This window comes from Oreochromis niloticus, linkage group LG1 (assembly GCF_001858045.2).
Source record: "Oreochromis niloticus isolate F11D_XX linkage group LG1, O_niloticus_UMD_NMBU, whole genome shotgun sequence".
Taxonomy (NCBI): domain Eukaryota; kingdom Metazoa; phylum Chordata; class Actinopteri; order Cichliformes; family Cichlidae; genus Oreochromis; species Oreochromis niloticus.
The window spans coordinates 1,479,474-1,503,007 of record NC_031965.2 but is presented as its reverse complement, the minus strand read 5'-3'; the positions used below and the strand labels follow the sequence as shown (position 1 = coordinate 1,503,007).

The following is a 23,534-nucleotide window of genomic DNA, read 5'->3' as shown; positions in this document are numbered from 1 at the left end:
CAGACCTGTTGAAAGCTGTCCTGTTTCCATACTTCCATACTTTACTTAATGTAACGTCCACACGCTCCCAGTGGGGGGCAGATCTGAGGTGCAGCCAGACCAGGTTGGAGGATGCTGGTGGGATATGTGCAGAATGAGGTTTTGGCATTATCTTACTGAAATAAGCGAGGCCTTTGCTGAGAACACATCACATTAATAGCAGCTTATGTTAGCTTATGGGGCTTTCATGAATATGCATTTATCCGTGTTATGTGGACTTGTGCACCCACATCATCACGGATGCATCAGAGTTTAAACTGTGCACTGATAGAAACCTGGAAGGTCCCGCTCCTCTTTAGCTCAGAGAACACAGCCTACTTGATTTTCCGGTCGCTTTCCTCCTTTTCTCAGCTTCATAAATTACCTTTAGCCCAGGATCCAGCTGTATTTCTAGATTGTTTTTATGTAGGTTGTTTTATTTCTTGGTTTGCAAGAAACAGTTTTAACCTGGATTTGTGCAACAATGAACTGTGCTCATGACAGCGCTCCTGAACCTGTGCAGCAAGAATACTGACAGGAAAAGAGTCCATATTACTCTTATATAAGACATATTTCAGGGAGTCCCAGTAAATTCCAGTTGTCCCAGTTTGTGTTCAGGAGACAGAGACCCTCTCTGCTTTTGATAAAGCATATAGTTAGGGATGGGTCAGGTGACCCTGAACCATTCGCTAGCTTTGCTGCTGTGTATGCAGGGTTTCAGTGAGTATTTGAAAGGGGAGTTCTTCCTCCCCACTGTCACCAAGAATTTGCCCATAGGGCATTGTCTTATCATTGGGGTTCTTTCGTTTCTGTAGAATATAACGTCCTGTCAAATCCATGTTGTACAGCTGGAGCTTTATAAACAAAAGTGCATGGAGGCTTCAAACTGTGCACACGGGTTTCTCTGGATTCTATAAAACTTGAATGTTCTGCATGAATACAGTTCTTTACTTTATCACACTGAGAAATGTTCTTCTGTTGCTGAACGATTTGCCTTTTCACAAAGCAGCGAAACCCTTCCCACCACCATGTTGCTCTTCCATTAAGGTGAAGCCCTCAAACTTAATGGATGAAAATAAAATACAAAGGACATATTATAAGAAATATACATACATTAAAATACATAAAGTTGACAGAGGTCCTTTTGTGATACAAAGTGAAAGGCAGATGTGGGTCAGGATTAGCACTTAGCTTTCTGAATACTGAAGGTGCAGATGAGATCATCATCGTGTAGAAGTAACACGTACAGTGACTCCTGTGTTTCTGAAATAATATTCTTACATTTGTGACTTGACAGGACAATCTGGCTCGTTTATGCAAACATCCATGAATACTTGAATGAAGGCTCTATCTCCCATCACAAACTCCTCCACGTTTAGTCTCCACTCTGTACCTAACAGTCTGTGGTCTGACCTGAATATGCTGTGTGACCCACTCTTTTATTTGGCTGTTTTTAAATGAAAGTGATTATTCATGTTTTTGCTGGGTTTAATCTCCATGGCCCAACTTTGCTCTGTGACCAATAATCCTGCATTATGAACCTTAAACTAGGCCACAAGGCAGACACCTGGCTGTCTGTAAGGTGGCTCAACTTATGAACCTTTTTTATAAATTATATAAAGTTTCCCTTTTGCTTATGTGTAGTTTTCTTTATTCCATCACAAACATCTGCACTTCTTTATTATGAACAGTTCTGGTTTGTTCAGAATGCAAAAAAGGAGAATTTACATTTTTTCAGCTTCATCTGATGCATTCATGGTTTCTCATGCTCTGCATGCTGAGAGATGGCTTTTAGGTGTTCAATTCACAAAGTAGTTTATTTTGTGATGATCGAGTGACTTGGAGTTATTACAGTATCGCCATGCTTCTCTTTGGGCCGTCAGACCATCAGTCAGAGTGCAGATAAAAGCACTTTTATTAACAAATCTACAACTTGACTAACAGACAAATAAACAATAAGCATGTAAATGTGTAGAGTATGAAAGAAAGTAAACAGAGAGGTGGTAAACAAAGCTGGTTGTAGTGACTGTGAATGTGGTTGTTTAGAAGGGTTAAAGAAATCTGAGCTGGCAGCAATCACCTCAGAGTGTCGGGTCAGAACACCTGCAAATGTTCAGATGTGAGAGGAACAAACAGGCAGAGTCCAGGAATAAAGTTGTCATTCTTTGTGTGCCCGCAGAGTGTGTGCGTGTGTGTGTGGTTTCTGTAGACAAAGTAGGGCTGTGCGATATGACCAAAATCTCATATCCCGATATTAAGACATCTATCGTCCGATAACGATATAAATCACAAAAATGTAACATTTTCTGTAAATTCTGTGAATGTCGGGCAGCTCGACTTGCGTGAAGTGTTTCCAGCTGGGCGTCGCGTACCTGGAGTTGAGTGTTTTAACTGATGCATGAAACGATACATTTTTAGACATAGGTTGTGACGGCCGCCGTTTTCTTTGTGAGTATTTATTACACGGCGTGCTGCGGGGAAAAGCCTGTTCTAACGTTTGAGTCTAAGGTTTATTTTTTAGCACCTGACGGCTCTTTTTTTGCTTCTCATCCGTAAATACTCTGCATCTTTCACGTGATTCAATTTATTTTGAAAAGTCTCAACAGGATCTTGAGCTTTATTGTGAAAGGTTTATGTGGAAAATAAACAAGCGGACACGAGGTGGTTTTACCGTCGTTGTTGCTAACGACAACGCATACAAACAAGCGCTTGTCCGTCTGTAGTGTGGTTATATTAAACATAAGAGAAAGAGAGAACTTTAGGAAATTAATATAGCCACTACAGTGACCATCAAAATAATGAAAAAATATTGCCGTAAACAGTTTATTTTGCGACACCACGAAACAAACGATAGCGTAAAATGAAACGATAGACGTTTTTCTATCGTCATCCGATATATATCGTTATATCGAACAGCCCTAAGACAAAGCATAATGATACAAATCAATTAGATACCAAATGACATAATGAACATAAATATACAGCTGAGGTGTACTCAAATACAGTATACAAGTAAATAAGCTGACCTATCCCTTCAGACTGGTTACATAAACTTAAAGTCAGACATTATGCATTAACACACCGCATACAACTATGCACCGAAGGCAACTTTACACTGTTTTATCATCTGTTACACAGAGCACAGAATCAACAACATGATAACAACGAATCTCTCTGCTAGAAGCTGATTAGCGAACAAATCTGTTATGCTAGCGAACTGCCACTAATGCATAACGTCATTTAAACAGAAGCAGAAACTGCTGCTAAGTCATCAAATACACTGATGGCTGAACACCAACATAACTGAGTGAAGTAAAACATTAACTGACGGTCTTATGAACGCACACACTGTCCGTTGTTCGGCTGCCGTTTGTCTCTGAACTGAAGCTGCGGACATGCACACCTATGGTGCATTCAGGGGGCATAGGAAGTCCCATACACGAACCTAACCCTTTTGTACAGTGGTTGTTGGTGCCTGATGGGCGGGTCTGTTACAGATCTACTGTATTTTCCCACACAGTCATCTCTGGGAGGTTGGTCTGAAGAAGAAAACCTGAGTGATATTTCTCTGGGTGAAAGTGTGTTGCTGGTGTCAGAGGTCAGAGGGGAATGGTCAGACTGCTTTGAGCTGACATTGAGGCAGCAGTAACCACCCGTTACAACCACGGCATGTAGAAGAACATCCCTGAATATACGATGTTAAACCTTGAAGCAGCAGCAGAAGTCCACATTGGGTGGCTCTCCTGTCAGCTTTGAACAGAAAACTGCAGCTACAGTTCACACAGAGGACTGGAAGTATGCTGCCCGCTCTGATAATCTGAATTTCTGCTGTAACATTCAGATGTTCGGGTCAGAAACAACAGGACAGCATAGATCCATGCTGTGTTGCATCACTGGCTTCAGGCTGCTGGTGGCTTAATAGTGCAGGGGATATTGTCTCGTCACCCTTTGGGTCCATTAGCAGCAGCATTGTTAACCTGAGTAATGCTGCTGACCTTTATTACCACAGTGTACCCATCCGGTCATCTACTAATCAGAAGGTTGGTGGTTCAATCCCCGGCTGCTGGAGAAGATACTCACCTAGTTGCTCTCTGATTCATCCATCACAGTGTGAAGGTTAGAAAGGACAAAGGCAAGAGAGATAAAGGTGCTTGTGTATGGGTGAATGAGGCAAGTCGTATAAAGTGCTTTGAATGCTCATAGTAGAAGAGCTCTGTATACAAACCAGTCCATTTACCATTCTGTGATGGCTGCTCAGAGCAGGACAGCACACCGGTCACAATAGTCTCATCAGTGAGCTCTCTGGGCTCCACAGTTAAAACCTTTATGATGTGGTGGAACAGGAGATTCAAGTCATGGGTGTGAATCCCAAAATCTGCAGCAAAGACATACATATAAGTGTTAATATATACATATATTGTAATATAGACCAAAATCTATCTTAGAATTATAGAATTCTAATAAAGCACTTATTTCTTCTTAAAAATTTAAAGTAATCTGCAAAAATAGAAAAGGTAGCACCAACAAACAGACACTGTTCCCCACAAAATGACCAGAGCAACATCACTGACGGACTGATTTGCAGCCATGTGAGCAGTCAGTGCATAATGGAAACCCATTCTTCAGCTGGAAGGTATGTCAGGAGATATACGCTCCATTTAATCGTGTTTCATCAAATCATTTTTCAGCCACTGAACACGATTAAAGATCTATTTTGATCCAGTCTTCCCCTCAATGAGAAGATGTTGGATAATCTTCTCTGCATTATCTATCAGATTAAGACGTGCACGTGATGAGTGATAATACATCTGGATTTACTCCTCCAGTATTTATTCCATAAATCATATAGTGTAGTTCCAGTCCCTGCAAATATGCACACAGTTCACAAAGCAAAGCATCTACAATATGAAACTACATGGTTACTACAGACAGACTGCAGAGGCTGCTGAAGCACATAAGCAGATGAGCAGATTTTGTTCAGGATCAGTGGACACGGGCTTACATCCAGTCATGCACAGCTCTGATTTATCAGAATCAGAACCAGCCAGATGCCAGTGGACTCATTAATCTGCCATCATTGGCAGTGTGAGACTGGGACTTTTAAATGTTTTCAGGCAGCCTTGCTTTTAATACTTGGACTGTGCAGATGCAGTGTTTATGATTTTCAATCCTCCGGTCCCTGTACCAGCAGGACACATTGTCCCGTAGAGGTCTGCTGCTCACCAAAAGGTCTGCAGAGATGTGGAACAGCACCTCCGGAGTTCAAACTGAAGTTCCAGAAAGTCCTTCTCATCCATGCATCGATAGTAAACTCTGCTTAACTTAACCATACAGCACGATTCAACACTGTGGTGCCCACTACAGAAAGTCTTCAACTTTCAATGAATACTAAAGCAGTTTGAAACTACTCCAAATACCCGAAACGTAATTTAGATCTTAAGGATCAAGAGTTCTCCTGCTGTTGAAAGGCAACAAATTCATGGTAGCTCATGATTTTCATTTTTCACCGCTCTGGACTGAATATATTTTCTACTCTGCTGTCTGACCTCATGCATCACCCACGACCGTCAGATGCTCTATTGACTCAAGAGATGCTGTGGGCAGAATGAGCACATGCCAAAGATTTTATTTTTCTAACTTTATCTCCACTTGTTGCAGCATGCAGTATAGTTTCTCCTAACATATTACACGTTTACAAATCAAGTGAGATTTTGGTGAAATACTGCACAGTTCACATCTTCTCAGCTGTCCCTATGTGTGACAGGTGTAACAGCACACAGACATATGTCCGTGGCCTGTATGCTGTTTGGATGCTGAGCTGCCTCGCTCTTCTCCTCCTCAGATATGCTGCTGCTGTGGGCCGGCTCCCTGCTCGCTCTGCTGTGCCTTCTGCCCTCCGGTCAAATCCTCCACCAGCACGCGGGTCATGTACACGCTCTTTCACATAATGAGTTGTGCGGTCTCCTGCCTCATGCTGTCCCGCACGGTCTCCGAGCTCGTCAGGGAAAATGTGAGTGTTTGCTCAGTTGTTCAGTATGTTACCAGTGCGCTTTATACAGTGCAGCTATTCTGACTTCATGCACAAACTCCACAGTCATGAGTGAATTCAAACCCCAATGAACAATGTGAGAAACATTAAATAAAATCATACAGAATAATAACTACTAAAGGTTATTATTCTATAGGTAGTTCTGCAAATAACTGCTGCAGGTAACAGTTTCAAGAAGAAAAGAATAAATAAAGCAAATTATTTCTCTTATAATGAAGAGCTGTGTGAATTTGATGTGTAGATTAAAATACACTGAATGGTCAGTCAGTGTGGATAAGCACCATTCTGTTTCCATCTCAGATGTCATCATCAAACACAAAAAAAGAAAACATCAAAATAATGAACGATGCACACAGAGTCCAGCAGGCTGTGCGTCACACTTCTGTGCTCACCCAGTGGTGCATTAATGTGACGTGTCCCTTCAGGTGCCTTTCTTCAACATGGTGTGTGACCAGGCGCACGGCGGGGGCCACTGTGAGATGTTGGTGGGCTACTCTGCGGTCTATCGAGTCTGCTTCGGCACTTCCTCTTTCTACCTGATGATGGCGATGTTCCTCATTGACGTGAAGTCCAGTCAGGACTTCAGAGCACTCATACACAATGGGTCAGTGTGAAGTGTTACACATGAGCCTTTTTCCACATTTCAGCACCAACATGTTACAATGAGTGACAAGAAGATACACGTACAGACTGTTAGAGGTTATTAATGTAATTCACAAATCATCAATCAATCAATCAATCAATCAATCAATCAATCAATCAATCAGTGTAATGCAGGTGTGATAAAATGTTAACAGCAGTTCAAGGGCTGCTTCTAGCTATTTGTAGGAGTCTTCCCAATCAGGGCCTAAAAGTAAAATACCGTAGGGGTGTCCAAACAACCCCACACTTTACAAAAGTGTAAAATATAAATAATTATTTTCAACAATAAAAATCTAGTCTGACCTTCAGCATTTGGGTTTTCAGGGCTCAATATGCATTTTAATGGAGAGTCCTTCAGCCTGATACCCAAATATTTGTAGACTGATCGATTAATTTTACTCTGGCAAACATTTATTATCAATCTCTTAGCTGAGATCTAGGTTGGACTTCTGGGAAACCAGATGAATTTGGCAGTGTGGAGCTCCACAATAAGCAGAGCCAAAGCATGGTGTCATCTGCATAAGGGTGCGTGTTAGCTGTAAACATATTCATCTCAACATAATTAGTAAAAACTGAAAATAAAACAGGGCCTAAAATTGAACCTGACTTATGCCTGTCTGTAAAACAATAACAACATCGTTTTGTCTGCCTAAGAGCAGATCACAGCCAACAAAATCAGATGCTTAACCAGTCTGGACTGGATTTGAACAGAACAATTGTGTTTCCTGTCAAAGGGATCAAGAATGCTGGTTTTTACTGGCAAAGCTGCTGTGATTATACTATGAGGCAGTCCAAGGCCAAAATTAGTTTATCTCAGACTCATGAGAGAACGTTTGTTTAAATCTGAAAGGTCGCTGCCATTTAATAAGTGGAGAACGTGGTTTTGTTTCCAGATTTCAGGATGATATTAATCTGGAGGAACCTGACCAGTTTTTACAAACCATAAAGTTATTTCACACCTTTTTGGTTTACTACATAAAACATGTTCATTCATAGTTTTGATGCCTTCAGTGAGAATCTATGATGTAAACAGTCGTGACAATAAAGAAAAAACAGTAAATGAGAAGGTGTGTCCAAACTTTTAAATGGTAGTGCATGTGTATTTTATACATATTATTCTATCTATTTACACTAAACATAATACATACATCTCTATATACATATTAATATAAATACACACTATAGGAATGCATCCTGACTACCTACAGACAGCAGGATGTAAATGAGAAATTAAGCATCGTGTGAAGGTTATGAGCAGGGACAGAAGACGATGTGTGACCTGTGCAGGTCTTGTAAAGAAGGCAGATTGGAATCAATCATGTTTCAGTTAAAAATACTCAAGAAAATTTACATTTTTTAATGTTTTCTTATTCACATTAACAATGAAAAGCATAACGCAGCATATTATTGTAACGCTGTTATGCAAGTGCAGCAGATCCTACCTAAATGTGCACCGCCTGCTTTTATGTGATTTCCTTGAATATTTAAATTAGACTTTAGGAGTGTTTCCTCACACACGCCTTTAAATACTCCAGTCTGTTTTCAGCGTAGCTGCTGAAAGCTGCTGCTCTAATTAAAGCTCTTTGTTGTTGCACTTTCCATTGCAGTGCAGTCGATTATAGCTGTGACGTAGCTCGGATTAGGATTTGACAGAGTGGATTGCTGCTTCTGTCTGGTATAAATAAACTCACAGGAGTCTTAGTAGTAGCACAGTGAAAGGTTACAGCTCTTACAGTGACCTGCAGAGCACCGAGTACCCTCGTTCTTAAAGACCAGACGCAGACACACAAACAGAGTTTGGACGGAGGAAAAACTTACTGTGCTCATCAATGTGCGCCTCCCTCTTTGGGACTTTATTATTTATGTTTCAGTTGTTTTTAGAGTCTCGTTGAATAAAGTATTTATCTGAATGTATGAGGCCACTAAAGTCAGTACAATGAATTTCATTTCTAAGGAAACATGAGCAGCATACAAGCATTTTAAAATACTGCATAGAGACATTCAGTTTGTAGCTGGAAGAAAATCCAATAACATAAAACACGTAATGTTCATGTTGGTAGCAGATGTTGTAAATCTTTACAACATCAGCTTGAGTTTATGCTGATTCTGATTATTAGTACAAAAACACACCACAGTGAATATATTTTCATTCCACATCAGATGAATAAAGTAAGTTTGCCCAAACAAGCAGATTTGGAGCTCAGAAATCTGCAAAAGGTACGTTTTTCAGATGCTGCTGTTTCTTTTCTTAGTATCAGAAATGAGTGGGTTTGTAGGTTCAATAGAGACGTAATACAGCACTTGTAAATGAGTCAAAATTACAAAATCGTTGGAAAAAAACTTTTATATTGAAGGTTTTAAACCCCCCCAAAAACTAACAGTTCCTTTTTTCTTTCTTTTTTCAGCTTCTGGTTCCTTAAGTTCATCACACTGCTGGGAATGTGCACTGCTGCCTTCTTCATCCCAACAGAGTCCTTCCTACATGGTGAGAAACTTTTGAATCAGGCTTTTCATTGGAAGCAAATCCATCCTGAGAGCAGATATGACCTTCCTTCTAAACCCTTCTAGGGGGCAGCAGAGATCTGCTCCTGAACGCTATCGAAACCCTGCAAGGCATTCATCACTGGGCCATAAATCTCTGCAGCTCGGTTTCACTTTGTTTGGGGACAATAAATATGCTGAAACAAGTTTCAGATCACAGCCAGTTTATTATATACAGGTTGCTCTTGTTTTTCCTTTCCTGTTAACTGCTTCCTCTGTCATCTTGAAATAAATCACTGGATGATGGCGCTTCTCTCTCTCTTTTACCTGCCTCAGCTTGGCATTATGTTGGTGTGGTGGGAGGATTCGCCTTCATCTTGATTCAGCTCATCCTCATCACAGCGTTTGCACATACCTGGAACAAGAACTGGTAAGACTAAGACTGTCCTACAGAATCACCTAATGTGTGATTTTATGCTGTGAAATGAAGAAGACGAACTGTGTGGAATCACTCATTTTACAATCATACGTCCAAAACAAGGACACACTTACTCCGTCTGTGGGGATCTTGACGTTGATAAAAATTCTATCATTAACTTTGTGTTTGCTGTGTTGCTTGTGTTTTGCTGACATCATAATGTGTCTTTGCACGATGAAACTTTATGAAAAAATGATTCATGACCTTGAGCACATCCAGCACCTTTGGGAGGCCTCGGTGCAGTGCTGGATGAGAGCGAATCCCTGCAGTCAGATTAAACATCTGGTGGAAAGACTGAATCCAGAGGAGGAGCGCCACACGGTGTTGGAATGACATGTTTTCATTGTTTCGCAGTCAACACATATTTTTGGTTTTCAGCATAACACAAGTCCTTCACAAAATACCAATGAAACCGTACACACAATCACATCTATTTATTTCTGTAATCTGCATATTTACGTGAGAAATGGAAACATTTTGGATAAAGCTTATAAATTTGGTGATGTGCAGCATATACTGCTTTATCAGACTTCTGGACACTAATGTGCATCATTTCCAAAATGAACATAGTGTTGTGTTACTTAAGACAAACCACTGCGCTTATACGTTTGTATACAGTTGGACTCTTCAGACCTGTAGCATCCATGTCTTGTTATGTACGGTTTCTGGGTCCTTTGCAGCTTCTTGCAGCCTCGTGTGAAGCCAGTGCTGATGATTCATTTCTGTCCTGCAGAATAACTGCAATCAGACTGATTCAGCACCAGCTAAGTAAAACAGAGCGCTGCTTCTTTTTTATTTGCTTTTTCTGTGGGTGAAACATGCGACAAACAGCAACCACACGTCTGTCTTCGGATGTCTGGAGTAGTTGAAACCAAAGTTTGCTGTGGTCAAGGAAAATCATCCAGACCTCAAATATTCAGGAAAAGAAGGACATGTTCATGAATTTTGAACAGTTTCCGATTGACCGGAGAACTGACGGACTAAGAAATAATAATTCTGTTGGCACTTCTATCCTCTCTGCATCCTTTCTGTCATGTCCTCATTTATCTGTCCAGACGTATCCCAGATGTTATTTACTGTATCCAGCTGTTGCGGCTGCCTTTGTCGTCAGGCTCAGCCACCTCTGAACTCTGATGAGTTGTAGCCACGACAGCTAAGAGGATTTATTCATTCAGGCCTTTTCTGAGGCCACTGCAGCCATGCAGAAAAGCCTCTTTCTCTCTTTACAATGATGTGGAGTTTTCATTCACCACTGTCTCTCCAGTCTTGGTTTACAGGTCAGAAATATTACCAAATATTCTTTGGTTCACAGCTGCAGCACCTGCCACATTTCTCTTTGCATTATCAAGCTGACTCCAGTGTTATTCTTACTGTGTTCTCACTCCTTGGCCTCACCACTGTGAGTCCTAAATACCCGACTGACTCAGTGACTGTGTGAGATATTGGACCAGTGCCCTCACTCATTTCAAATTCCATCTTAATAACAATAACAGTCACACGTTTGATTTATAGGTGCCTGTATAAAAACCCCAAGGTCACCTTGTGTTGGTACAGCAAATTAAAAACACGTACACAAACGAGAATCAAATAAACACATAAAACTATAAAAACTAATGAAGGTAACGTCAGACTGAGACCGTGTTATAATGAAGGCTCTGAAACCTTTTCCACAGAAAATCACATTCACTTCTAAACATAACTTTAGGTTTACTTTCAGCTACATGCTAAACATGTTCATGTCAATGCATTCAAGTATTCTGTATACATGCATTCTGTCTTCCAGTTGTTTTCCACTTGTGTGAGTTTAAACCTCCATAACAAGAGGTTTGAACCACTAACCGCTGGGTTCTACCAGAAGCCCATGAGCATGGCAAGGAGAGCAAATATTACTGTACATTTCATTTATCCACAGATCAAGTATATGATGCAGATGTGCAGACTAAGAGATTCATCTTTAATGTTTATGGACCTTAGCAGAGAAAATGTTCTTGCCTATGACAGTCCAAGCTGGTGTCAAGAAACACACCAGCCTCCTTATTACTGGTTCAAAGCCCAGCTCTGCTTTGGTAAGCTTACTGTTCAGGTGTTAGGGCCAGGGTGATGTGTTCAGTAAAAATGATACAGATCTGTTGTTTTTAGTGTTAACAGGTAAAACAACAGGGCTGGAATAAACTCTCAGTTAAAAATGAAGCCTGATGTAATAATTGGATGCCACTTTCACACCAGCTTCCTTGTCTCAGCCAATTCAAACTGGAATAATCACTCGTGTAGTGGAACACCATCACACTTGCATATGAAATCAGTCAAGCTCTGACAATCGTCTGTCCTCTCAGGTTGACTGGAGCAGCAGAAAACAAGCGCTGGTACCTGGCGGTGATGTGCGCCACCCTGTTCTTCTACACCATCGCCACTATGGCCTTCACCTTCATGTACAAGTACTACACCCACCCCATTGCCTGTCACTTCAACAAAGTCCTGCTGTGGATCAACCTGGGACTCTGTGGTCTCATGTCCTTCATTGCCGTCACACCGTGTGTGAAACAGAGTGAGTCGATGAAACACGCTCACGGCAACAAATCTCCAAATAACACTTAGTCCACATCCAGCTGTGCAAACATACACCTGTTGAACAGAGAGCTGCTGTAAGCTAACATTATCTGTTTCTCCCGTTAAAGCCAGACGTGCTTTGTCTACACACGTCTGGGCTTCAGGATTAAACACAGGCCTGTACTTTCAGACAAGTACAGGTAATGGTATTGGTACTTTACTTGAGTATTTACATTTTGTGAGAGTTTATGGACTCTAGGAATACACATCAAGACTTTTAACTCCACTGCATTTATGACACAGCATGAGGTACTGTAGTGTACATTTGTACTGTGCAAACCTGTAGTCTGGTAACAGACCTGTTCATCGTGCTGGGACAACAGTACCGTTGCCAGGTTTGATGGTTCTTTCTAGTAGTTTGAAGTGCTGAGCTGAAGGTTTCTTCCTCGAGATGAAAAATAATCGTGGCCAGACTTTTCAGGACTCGCCTTTGAGAACTTTTGTACCATCCTCTGTCTTTCTCTCTGTCTACAGAACAGCCTCGGTCTGGGCTCCTTCAGGCCTCCATCATCAGCTGTTATGTCATGTACCTCACGTTCTCTGCGCTGTCCAGCCGTCCACCAGAGAAAGGTAAATAATCAAAAGCAGAGCAGAAACACAGAGATCGTTCGGCTGAGACACTGACACAGAAACGTGGCCTTTCCCCTTACATGCCGATTAAAAGAGAAACATGTGCAACAAGTTCCCACACATGCACCCAGATCTCTTCATGCTTTTTTCTTCAGAGCTGTGATCGATCAATGTTGTTGGATTAAATGACACCTGTGTAACGTGATCAGGGTTATAAGGGTTGTCTTCCTGCAGCGTTTCTCTGCATAACTGTGATGTAGGGATTGAAACAATAAACAAATTTAAAAGCTGAAAGTGTAACAATCACAGAGGAAGATAACCCTAATGCAGGACAAAGACGGGAAGTACAAGATTCAGTACAAATAATCCATCTTCAAAATAAAAAAAGGAAGTAACTAAGACAGAGTAATGCACAGAGACATGGAGGCAGACGAGGCCTGACAGCTTGCCCTATACCAGGATGTAACACTAACACATACACATACTCCTCTATAATTTGCCTTTCCTTTTCCCAGTGACTCACCTGTTGGCTCCAGGTAAAACAAAGACCCTTCACATAACGGAGACATTAGAGCAGCAGCTTATCACACGACCCAAGTCTTATCCAGGCTTTACATCTAAATGTGTCTAAATCATACATGGATGCTTTGACAATACTGGCTGGCTGGTAGAGTCGTTATACTTTTAAAAAAAAGTATAAAAAAAAAAAAGTATAAAAAAAATGATAATAATAATTCAAGAATTCTATTTGATACCATCAACAGTATTGTTTCTCCTCCAACCCAGCATGCTCTGCTGCTTTCTGATGAAGATTGTAATACTTTTCTTAATTACTTTGTAAATAAGGTGATGGACTTGAAATCCAAAATTTCCCCAAGTGCCTCCCCTTATGAAGACACCACTTGCTGTCTTGGATCATTTACCTCCTTTTCTCCAATCACACTAAATGACTTAATTATAGTTTTAGGTAAAATGAAATCCTCTTCATGCTCTGTAGATATATTACCTCACTCTGTCCTGTCTGGGTCTATCACCAGCATTGGTCCCACTTTACTATCCATCATCAACAGTTCACTGAGGCAAGGCTGTGTTCCATCTTATTTTAAACATGCTGAGGTATCTCCTCTGTTAAAAAAACAGAACCTTGATCCTAGCTCTACTAGTAATTACCGACCTATCTCAAAATTGCCATTTTTAAGTAAATTACTTGAAAAAATTGTTGAAAATCAGTTCAGGTCTCTATTATGTAAATTACACATTCTTGACCCTTTTCAGTCTGGCTTTCAAAAGCAGCACTCTACAGAGACCGCTCTCCTAAGAGTCTATAATGATCTATTAATGGCATCTGACGCAGGGAATTGTTCTGTGATCATCTTGCTTGATCTTAGTGCTGCCTTTGACACCATCGATCACAAAATCCTACTTAACAGGCTCAAGGTTTTGGCTGGTGTATCTGGCTCTGCCCTAGACTGGTTTTCTTCCTACTTATCAGACAGGACCTTTTCTGTTAGGACTGACAGGTTCACCTCTGACATTGCTGCCCTGACCTGTGGTGTCCCACAGGGTTCAGTTTTAGGTCCATTACTATTTTCTTTTTATATGCTTCCTTTAGCTGGTATCATTCAATCTTTTAGCGACCTGTCTTATCATTTTTATGCTGATGACATTCAGCTCCATATGTCCTTTAAGCCTCATCAGCTGGATAGGCTGTCCACCCTAGTCCAGTGCTTAACCCAGGTTTCTGATTGGCTTTCAAGCAACTACCTTGTTCTAAATACTGACAAAACCCAGACCATGATCATAGCTCCTCCTGAGCTACATTCTAGAATCAGTCAGGTTCTTGCATCCTTCTGTCCATCTGTCAAGTCAAATATTCGAAATCTCGGAGTAATATTTGACTCTTCTCTGGGCCTCGACTCTCATGTAAAATCTTTGTCTCGTTCCTGTTTCTATCATTTAAGAAACATATCTAAACTGCGACATATGGTTTCCTCAGCTGAACTGCAAAAACTAATTCATGCATTTGTGTCATCACGCCTAGATTATTGTAATTCCCTGTTTACTAGCTTGGATAAATCATCTCTCTCTCGCCTTCAGGCAATACAAAACGCAGCAGCCAGACTAGTAACTCGTTCTACCAAGCGTGTTCACATCACTCCCATCTTATATTCTTTACATTGGCTCCCAATAGAGTTTAGAATTCGCTTTAAAATTCTTGTTTTAACATATAGAGCACTAAATGGCCCCAGATTATTTATCCAAGCTTCTTATAAAATACACTGCTGCTCGTCATCTCCGCTCACAGACTCAGAGTCTCTTAGTTGTTCCCCGTACACGACTGAAGACAAAAGGGGACAGAGCCTTTCAGTCTGTTGCACCAAGGCTGTGGAACAGTTTACCACTACAGTTACGTTTGCTTGACTCTGTGGATTCTTTTAAAAAACAGTTAAAAACTTTTCTGTTTAAACAAGCCTTTTGTTGATCTCTTCATATTTTATATTTTTTACATTATTTACATTTGATCTTTTATATTGTGTACATTGTCTATCGATTTTATTGTTTATTTTAATATTTATGTACAGCGCTTTGTGATTGTCTATCTGCGAAAAGCGCTTAATAAATAAAGTTTACTTACTTACTTACTTCCAAACACAGCTGTCCTGAGGAACAGCACAGTGCAGGGCGATGTAAAACAGGCGGCAGGAACCGAGGAACCAAAGTAACAATGCATCCCTCATTAAGTGTAGCAGTTCGATGTTTTTAGTCCATTTTTTCTACTTCTGGACTCGTTTGGTTAAATACAGTGTGTTTTTAGTCAAAGGTAAAACATCAATAAAGTCAACATGGGTTCATGATTTGAATCTAAATAGCTGTTATTTTACACAAACATTGGAGAAATCTACTTTGAAATTTGGTTGTGTTGCTATTTTATGCTCTTATTCTATAAAAGCCATAAATTGTATCATAACTTCGACAGACTGCATGATGTCACCCACGGTTTAAGAACTCCAGTCTTTGAAGTCTAAATTTTAGCGTTAATGTCATCGCCACCTTGTTTTTAGGTGCCAGAAATGAGAATTTATTCAACAAGAGGGTGTAGTTCAGTCCTGACAGGTAATGCTAGCAAGCCAGTGAGGGAAGTGTTTATTGATTGTATGACCGGAGAGCAAAGTTTGTGGACATGCTGTCCCAGAAAGCCTTCAGTTAGCAGTAAGATTGTCTACAGTCCAAGCCATATTAGCTGCAGTGACGCCTTGCAAACACATAGGGGCTATAGCTGCCTAGGGCTGTGAAACCAGTGAGTTATTCAAAACTTCACTCTCTGTACAATTATCACAAAGTATAAAGGCAAAGGCATGTTTTCATGCTGAGGCTCTGTTGCAGCCACCTTTGAGTCATCGTCTGAAGAACTGCCATCGTTGGCATAATCTGGCATACACTTTCAGTCCTGGACAGACTCTCGCTACTTTCTGTTGCTGTTTAAACACATTATGGGTAAATGTCAGAACTCTAATAGAATAAAACATTTGAAATAGATTTGTAAAAAGCTTTAGTGGGGATCAAGAAATCTAGTATATAAATCAAATATATTAACTGCAGTATGACTAAATACTGTGGTAACCCTAACCCTCACTGAAGGCCCAGCGGAAAAGTTCCACATCTGTTTTCTAAATGTTGTTTCCTTCTTTAAGGCCACTCAGCAGACTGTGAGCTGTGTCATGTTTGAAAATGTTCTCTTTAATCGGCTGTTATCCACACGGACACACTATAGGTGTGTTTGTGTGTGTAGGAGAGGTGTGTGAGAGCTCTGAGGCACTCGGGCAGCTCGGGACGTTGTAGCAACATGTTGAGAAAATATGCACTCTGAGTTTGCTATAAAAACAGCTTTTCAACACAGACTGGGAACCACACACACACACACACACACACACACACACATCTTTACACACTGTAATAGTTAATTCCCACTTACTGTGGCTGAGTTTCCTTTAATTCATGGATTCTTCACCTGTCATGGAAACATCTCCAGAAGGGAAGTGTTTATGGGTGTGTGTGTGTGTGTGGGGGGGGGGTGTCTCGTTACTCTCTTCCTCGGTCTTTGTTTGAGTTGTGTGTCCCCGGAAGGCTTATTCTGCTCTATGAGCTCACTGTGACACACACAGAGTAATCCGTATGTTTCTGAGAGAAAGAATTAGTGACTGAAAAGACACAACTCAAAGAGGGAGACATGCTCTTGCTGCTTTGGCAACTCCTGATCTGAGTGTACTTGTTTGTCTGTCCTTGTGGGGCCCAGGTCTGGAGTTCACATCTCCAGTGGTGTTAAAGAGACTTAACACCAGTAAGAGTAGAAACATCTATGCATTTGACATTTTGTACAATGCCAGTGATGAGAAGCAGCTTGAAGCTTCAGCAGAGATTATATGTGGCAGCTATGACACAGTGTTTGTCCTGCATGTGGCACCTTGTCCCTGTTCTGTTGTTGCATTAATAAAAACCAAGACTGCAGCAGGAAGTACGAGACATTTATTTGTTTAATTTGCTCAGCTGACAATGTTGAACAGAAGAAAAGAGAATGAATTTAGCTACAAAGCTGTTACTCACACAGACTTTGTTACCATTGTCAGTATTTCTATCTGACGATACAATTCTCTGTATTTACTAATAACACTTTACACATATTACATTAATATCAGACTGTGCCATGATGGTTTATCTATAGATATAGTTAAAGAGTCACTTAAATGAACCTGATAGGAAGATATAAAACTCAGCTGCCAGTCAAAGAGCCAGAGTAAGACCTTTGTAAGTAGCTTTCTATTAATATTCCAAAGTTCAGTGAACGAAAGAAAATAAAATATTATTATATTGCATGTGTGTAAAAACAGTGATTTATAAAAAACACACAAATGCAACAAGAGAATAAATCTTGATTTAAATGTATAAACAGAACGTTGACAAGACCCTTACTGACACTATCAATACACCAGTAAAAATGATAATAACCGCACAACAAAACCAATAAAAAAGAGTAGAAGTAAAACTGTTAAAAACTTTAAAAAATGTTACATTTAAAGTAAAATAGTAAAAACAAACATAACGACTGACTGGCACGGATAAATAGGAATGTCTTTGGTTTTAAATTCTGATAATGTTGATAATGTTAAAGCACCATATAATGTGATTTATTACATTGTTTCAGCAGCTTGGAGGTAAAAGCAGGTTCACCAGTATTAGAACAGCGTATCGAGGACGTACTGAACAGAGCGTGCAGAGACTTTGAAACAAGCATTAAAGTTTTTTTTAAACTAAATGGAAACTAATGCAAGAACCAACAACAGTCTGTGTGAAGCTTATTTTGGTCACAGTAACATTGTTTTCAGCTCTGCCCCGCCTGAGTGTAATCGTTCAGGTAGAAATATGGTTCAGAAATTATATGCCAGGCAACCAAAATGTCACTTTCTGAATTTTGGTCAGCATTGCTGTTAGGATTAGCGGCATCACTCCTGGGAAAGAGGGTGTCGGTACTAACGGCGTCAATTTCACTGTTATTGGGATTAGGCTCGTCATTACTGTTAGAATGAGTGGAATTGTTGCTATGGTGATTTCCTGTTTGTGTCTGCAGCTCAGCTTTTTGAATGCGATTCAAGAATCCTTCACAGAGTTTCTTTGCTTTTTCTTCTGCTATATTTTTGAGCTCCTCTTTCAAGTGGTTGCTCACCTCCTCTGAAAGAAGTTCTTCGTACACCCATCTGTAGTATGAGGGGCACCCTGAGGACTTGAAGTTCTTGTTGAACCGTCTCATAATACAAATGGGTTTCCAAAATTCGTAGATATTCCAAATAATGAAAAGCACACTCAAAACACCAAAGCCAATGTCCTAAAAGGGAAAACAGGAAAATGTTAAAACTTATTTATCTGTATGTTACATGAAATGCACAACTGCCAAAGATATCTATGAATATATATCTAAATCTATATAAATACATCTGTATGGTAGAGCTGTTAGAGAAAGGCATTTTATTTTATTTTATTTACTTACCACTGACTCATTCTTATATTGAGCTTTGGTGTGCTTTTCCTCATTTGTCAGATTCTCCTTACAAGCGATTCTTGTGTGGTTTCTACCAATGTTTGTTATCAGACAGATGTACCAGTCACCCTCAAGCAGAACAGCGCCTGCCCAAATGCCAGTCAGAAAGAGATATTTGGCCAAAAAAAAGCCAAAAAGCTGCATGTAATTACCACAACTACAATAGCGCTGATAATAAATCGTCTTTTTGTAGAAAGACTCAATTAAGGTGACTAAACAACTGAGGATTAAAGGTGGGAGAGCCATGAAGACTGCACCAGTTATATGTGAATCTGGATCGCAGGAACAAACATAGTCCATGTCCAATAAGTACTGAAGGACGAAGAAAGTGACTATGAGCAGGATAATGCTCACAGCCTTAGTTAAGGATGAAAAAAGTTTTTGAAGAAGCTCGATATGGTGAGTCATGCTTGCTGAAAAATGTAAGTCAAAAACTCTTGATGTAGTTAGTAGAAGAACAGTTCAGCTTTTAGACTTCGTTTCATCCAGCTTTGTGTACTGCTAATGTGAGAGTGTTTTTCATACGATAACAGAGGGATTTTATTGTGTCTGCTGGGTTTTTAGGTGGGTGGGTTACAACCACCACTTTTATACTTTCACTTTTGATATCTGTAGTCTATGAAAACATAATATATTCTATGTCATACACAGAATGCAGATAGTTTCATGTCATTATTTAGTAATATAATTTAAACCCAAAAATACTTTTCATCACTGCCTCTGCAAATTTGAACCATTGGGTCTGGTATGAAAGCACATGGCAGCTAGTCTATGTGTCTCTGCTGAATCCAGAGAGAGGGATTTCTATTAACTGCCTACCCTTCCTATTCATTGTTTCTAAGTCTGATAAACTTAGAGAGAGGCTGAGGATAAAAGGAGGCACAGCCATGAAGACTGCATCATTTACATGTAAACCCGGACAGCATGAGCAAAAATAATCCATGTCAAATACGTATTGCACAACGAGGAAGAGGGTTATGAGCAGGATGATGCTCACGGCTAATAAGAGTGAACTAAAATTTTGCAGAATTTCCACGTGGTGTGCCATGACAGCTGAAAAATATTACAGCAAAACTCTCAAAGCAGTTTCATCAAATTCTTTCTTGCAGCTTTGCTTTCTGCTAAAACCACAGGAAATATTCTGCATTTAGCGGGCTGTGAGAACACTGCTGAACAGTGTTCTCAGAGGCCCGCTACTACAACGCGCCAGCCCTCTACCCCAGCAGTGGGGGTCTAGTCCTTCTTTCGTTGGTGAGCTACTCCCCCCTCTTAGAACACACAGTGCAGATTGGCAGAAGTCAGTTTTTTACAGTTTTATTTAAACCGCAGTTTAAACATCAAAGTGTGTGCACACTATAGAGAGCGAGAGCGGTAACCACAGGTTATGAAAACAAGCTGGGACAGGTGCCAACAGTTTCTGCTTCATTTCTTAGATACTCTGATTTGGATACAACAACACCTTAGACTCAAACAAAGAGAACTGTAATAACTGCAAACCGTCCTTTTTACTGTTCAACAATAACAAAACAAAACATTTACTTTATATAAATAATTCTCCTAACAGATCAAACGTCTGTCCACATAATTTGTGGAACCATTTATAACAAAATAATTTTAAATACACAAAAGAAGGCAACGAAATGCAGTTTTCATCCATCCACAAAGTGCTTTAGCAATAATATAGATATATTACAGAATATGGATCTATTAAAGGTATGGTACAATGTACACGGCATGAAGGTATGTTATAAATATACTATAACTATAAGTATGTACAGGCTACAGCTGTAGTGAGTGTACAGGCTATGTACAGGTTATACATATAGTTAAAAATATGGAAACTACAGATTGTAGATATAGAATTGCGAGTATTAATAAACAGTTATAAACAGTTGTAGAACTATAATTATTGTATTGTACAGAATGATTGTCTATACAGCATTTACAGTAGTGCAGTTAAGATAAGTGAGATATGTGGATAATTTCTACAGAGGCTATATAAAGTGCTAGTGGTTGTGAGTGGTGGTTCAGTCCATGTTATTATTGTGTGTTTGAGGGTACAGTTGTCCATTGTGTGTGTGTGTGTGTGTGTGTGTGTGTAGGTGGTTGTGGGTGTGTGTATGTTCAGTCCATGAGTTAACGTGGGTCAGATGTCAGGAGGCAGAGTTCAGGAGTCTGACAGCTGTGGGGAAGAAGCTGTTCCGGTACCTGGTGGTCTTAGTCCGGAGGCTCCTGTAGCGCCTCCCAGAGGGCAGGAGGGTGAAGAGTCCATGTGATGGGTGACTGGGGTCTTTGGTGATTTTCCCAGCCCTTTTCAGACACTGCTTCCTGTAGTTGTCCTTTATGGCAGGAAGTGGTGCTCCGGCGATGCGCTGGGCAGTTTTCACGACCCTCTACAACGCCTTCCGGTCCGAGGCAGAGCAGTTCCCATACCAGACTGTTATACAGTTGGTCAGGATGCTCTTGATGGTACAGCGGTAGAAGTTCACCAGGATGTCTGAGGACAGGTGGTTCTTCCTCAGAGTCCTCAGGAAGAAGAGGTGCTGGTGAGCCTTCTTGACCAGCTTGGAGCAGTTGGTCGTCCAGATGAGATCCTCGGAGATGTGGACTCCCAGGAACTTGAAGCTGCTCACACGCTCCACAGCCGTCCCTTTAATGTGGATGGGTGGATGTGGGTCAGCATTCCTCCTGTAGTCCACGATGAGCTCCTTGGTCTTCTCGGTGTTGAGCAGCAGGTTGTTGGTGTTGCACCACTCAGCCAGATGATCCACCTCCTCCCTGAAGGCGGCCTCACCGTGGTGTTGTCTGCAAACTTAATGATGGTGTTGGAACCATTGGCAGGTCTGCAGTCATGGGTGAAGAGGGAGGGGTAAGAAAACACAGAGCGATCTGCGATCTGCTGACGTCTAGCACTGACATTTTACTCACTGCACCTCTAAGTACCCACTCCAGAAACTCTGGTTTTTGGCCCTTCTGTACTAACGCCATTGTTCTGCCCCAGCAGTTGTTCCTTACGCCTGTCTTGTTCCCTCGCAGACAAAGGCGAGGGAATGTGCTACATGGTACTTTTCCAAAAATGCACAAACATTTCAGCAAAGTGTGGAAGAATAAGAATATTAACAGATGGTATGAACAAATGGTTACGTTGCCTTTATTTAAAATCAGTACACAATAGATCAAGAGTCCTTTGAAAAGATGTCATATTTTAATATATGGCCAGTTACTGTGCTCACTGTGTTGGAGCAACTGTGTCCGTATCATTTCCTCAGGGATTAATAAAGTATTCTGATAATAAAGATTTAACCACATTTTTTTTTTTTGCTAAAACAGACTCTCTTATTTATTGTTTGCATATAAATATGATATTGCCACTATAAACTTATTTAAAGTGACAGTAACAATATAAAGACAACTAACACTGACACCTGAAAACAACAACAACACTTGGACATAACACAAAGCCCCAGTTTCATCTTCTGAAACTGTACTGTCAGTGTTCAGCTGTTCACACATTATATAAACCAGCGTTTGAGTTTCCTGGTGTGATGCGATGGAAAAACTTAGCATGCTGTGTTATTTTTGTGTCAGTGGTGTACCAGGGCATGAACATGACCGTCTGTTACCCCAGTGTGGGACAAGATGGCATCCAGAAAGAAGGCAACGCTGTGGCCATAATTGGAGCTGCCATCATGTACTGCTGTGTGCTCTTTGCATGGTGAGTAAACACTTCATCTTTAGACAGAATGTGTATCTGCATGATATAAAGAAGTGACTGAAAATGTCCTGTAAGGATGCATTGCATTACACGCCACAGCCACATATCTCTGCTGGGGCAACAAATGTGTTGATGTCTAATTTCCCTCCAGTAATGAAGCTTCCTACCTGGCAGAGGTGTTTGGGCCGTTTTGGATGATCAAAGTTTACCGCTATGAGTTCCAGAAAGCTACATGCTGTTTCTGCTGCCCTGAAGAAGAAGAAGGTGTGTACTAAAACACTTAACCTGGTTTCATTTGGTCCTTATGCTACATTTGACCATTTAAATACTCTTCTTGCAACTAAATGAACTCCCTTAAAACTGAGGATTTAAAGGTAAGCGGTTGGTAACAACTTGTGTCAGTCTTTAACAAGAAGTGTGCAAATTTTTGATGTTACAAATGGTACAGCTGAATAATGTTTCCCCTTGTTTACTAAATGCAGATTATGGTAGGCCAGGTGGTTCTTTGCCATGTTTGAACCATGCTAACTGTGACTCAGTGCTCTGTCTTATAAATGATTGTGTGTGCAGAAGAAAAACACACCTTTGCTGTTGTGTAATCCTAACTATGCCTCACAGTTAATGCTACAGTGGACTGATGGTTCTGCAGTAACCAGTATATCACTTGTAATCTTCCAGCTGAAGAAGACTTTGCGATTGATGACGAGAACAAAGGTTGTCAGAAGGTTATTCACAACGAGACGCAGAGGGTGGCTTACAGCTACTTCTTCTTTCATTTTGTCTTCTTCCTGGCCTCGCTGTACGTCATGATGACCCTCACTAACTGGTTCAGGTTAGTAAGTGACAGTTCTAGACATTGTTCTCATACATATATATTTTACAT

The 23,534-nt window shown here is 40.6% G+C and overlaps 2 protein-coding genes across 3 annotated transcripts in view; one reads left to right on the top strand and one right to left on the bottom strand.

Annotated features, from left to right (window-relative positions):
• Positions 1 to 23,534, top strand: part of serinc4 (serine incorporator 4) — a 32,739-nt gene that overhangs the window by 6,765 nt on the left and 2,440 nt on the right. For both annotated transcript variants that reach the window (XM_005461627.4, XM_025906386.1), the window contains exons 2-10: positions 5,861 to 6,028; positions 6,493 to 6,671; positions 9,115 to 9,194; positions 9,527 to 9,620; positions 12,002 to 12,213; positions 12,750 to 12,845; positions 22,525 to 22,651; positions 22,803 to 22,915; positions 23,330 to 23,483. In XM_005461627.4, coding sequence (XP_005461684.1) covers positions 5,861 to 6,028; positions 6,493 to 6,671; positions 9,115 to 9,194; positions 9,527 to 9,620; positions 12,002 to 12,213; positions 12,750 to 12,845; positions 22,525 to 22,651; positions 22,803 to 22,915; positions 23,330 to 23,483 — 1,223 coding nt within the window. The remainder of the gene's footprint in view (positions 1 to 5,860; positions 6,029 to 6,492; positions 6,672 to 9,114; positions 9,195 to 9,526; positions 9,621 to 12,001; positions 12,214 to 12,749; positions 12,846 to 22,524; positions 22,652 to 22,802; positions 22,916 to 23,329; positions 23,484 to 23,534) is intronic.
• Positions 17,355 to 20,887, bottom strand: LOC109204165 (uncharacterized). The gene is made up of 2 exons (XM_019364501.2): positions 18,886 to 20,887; positions 17,355 to 18,723 (listed from the first exon to the last, which is right to left on the bottom strand). The coding sequence occupies exons 1-2, from the start codon at positions 19,342 to 19,344 to the stop codon at positions 18,223 to 18,225; spliced, it is 960 nt and encodes a 319-aa protein (XP_019220046.1). The 5' UTR covers positions 19,345 to 20,887; the 3' UTR covers positions 17,355 to 18,222.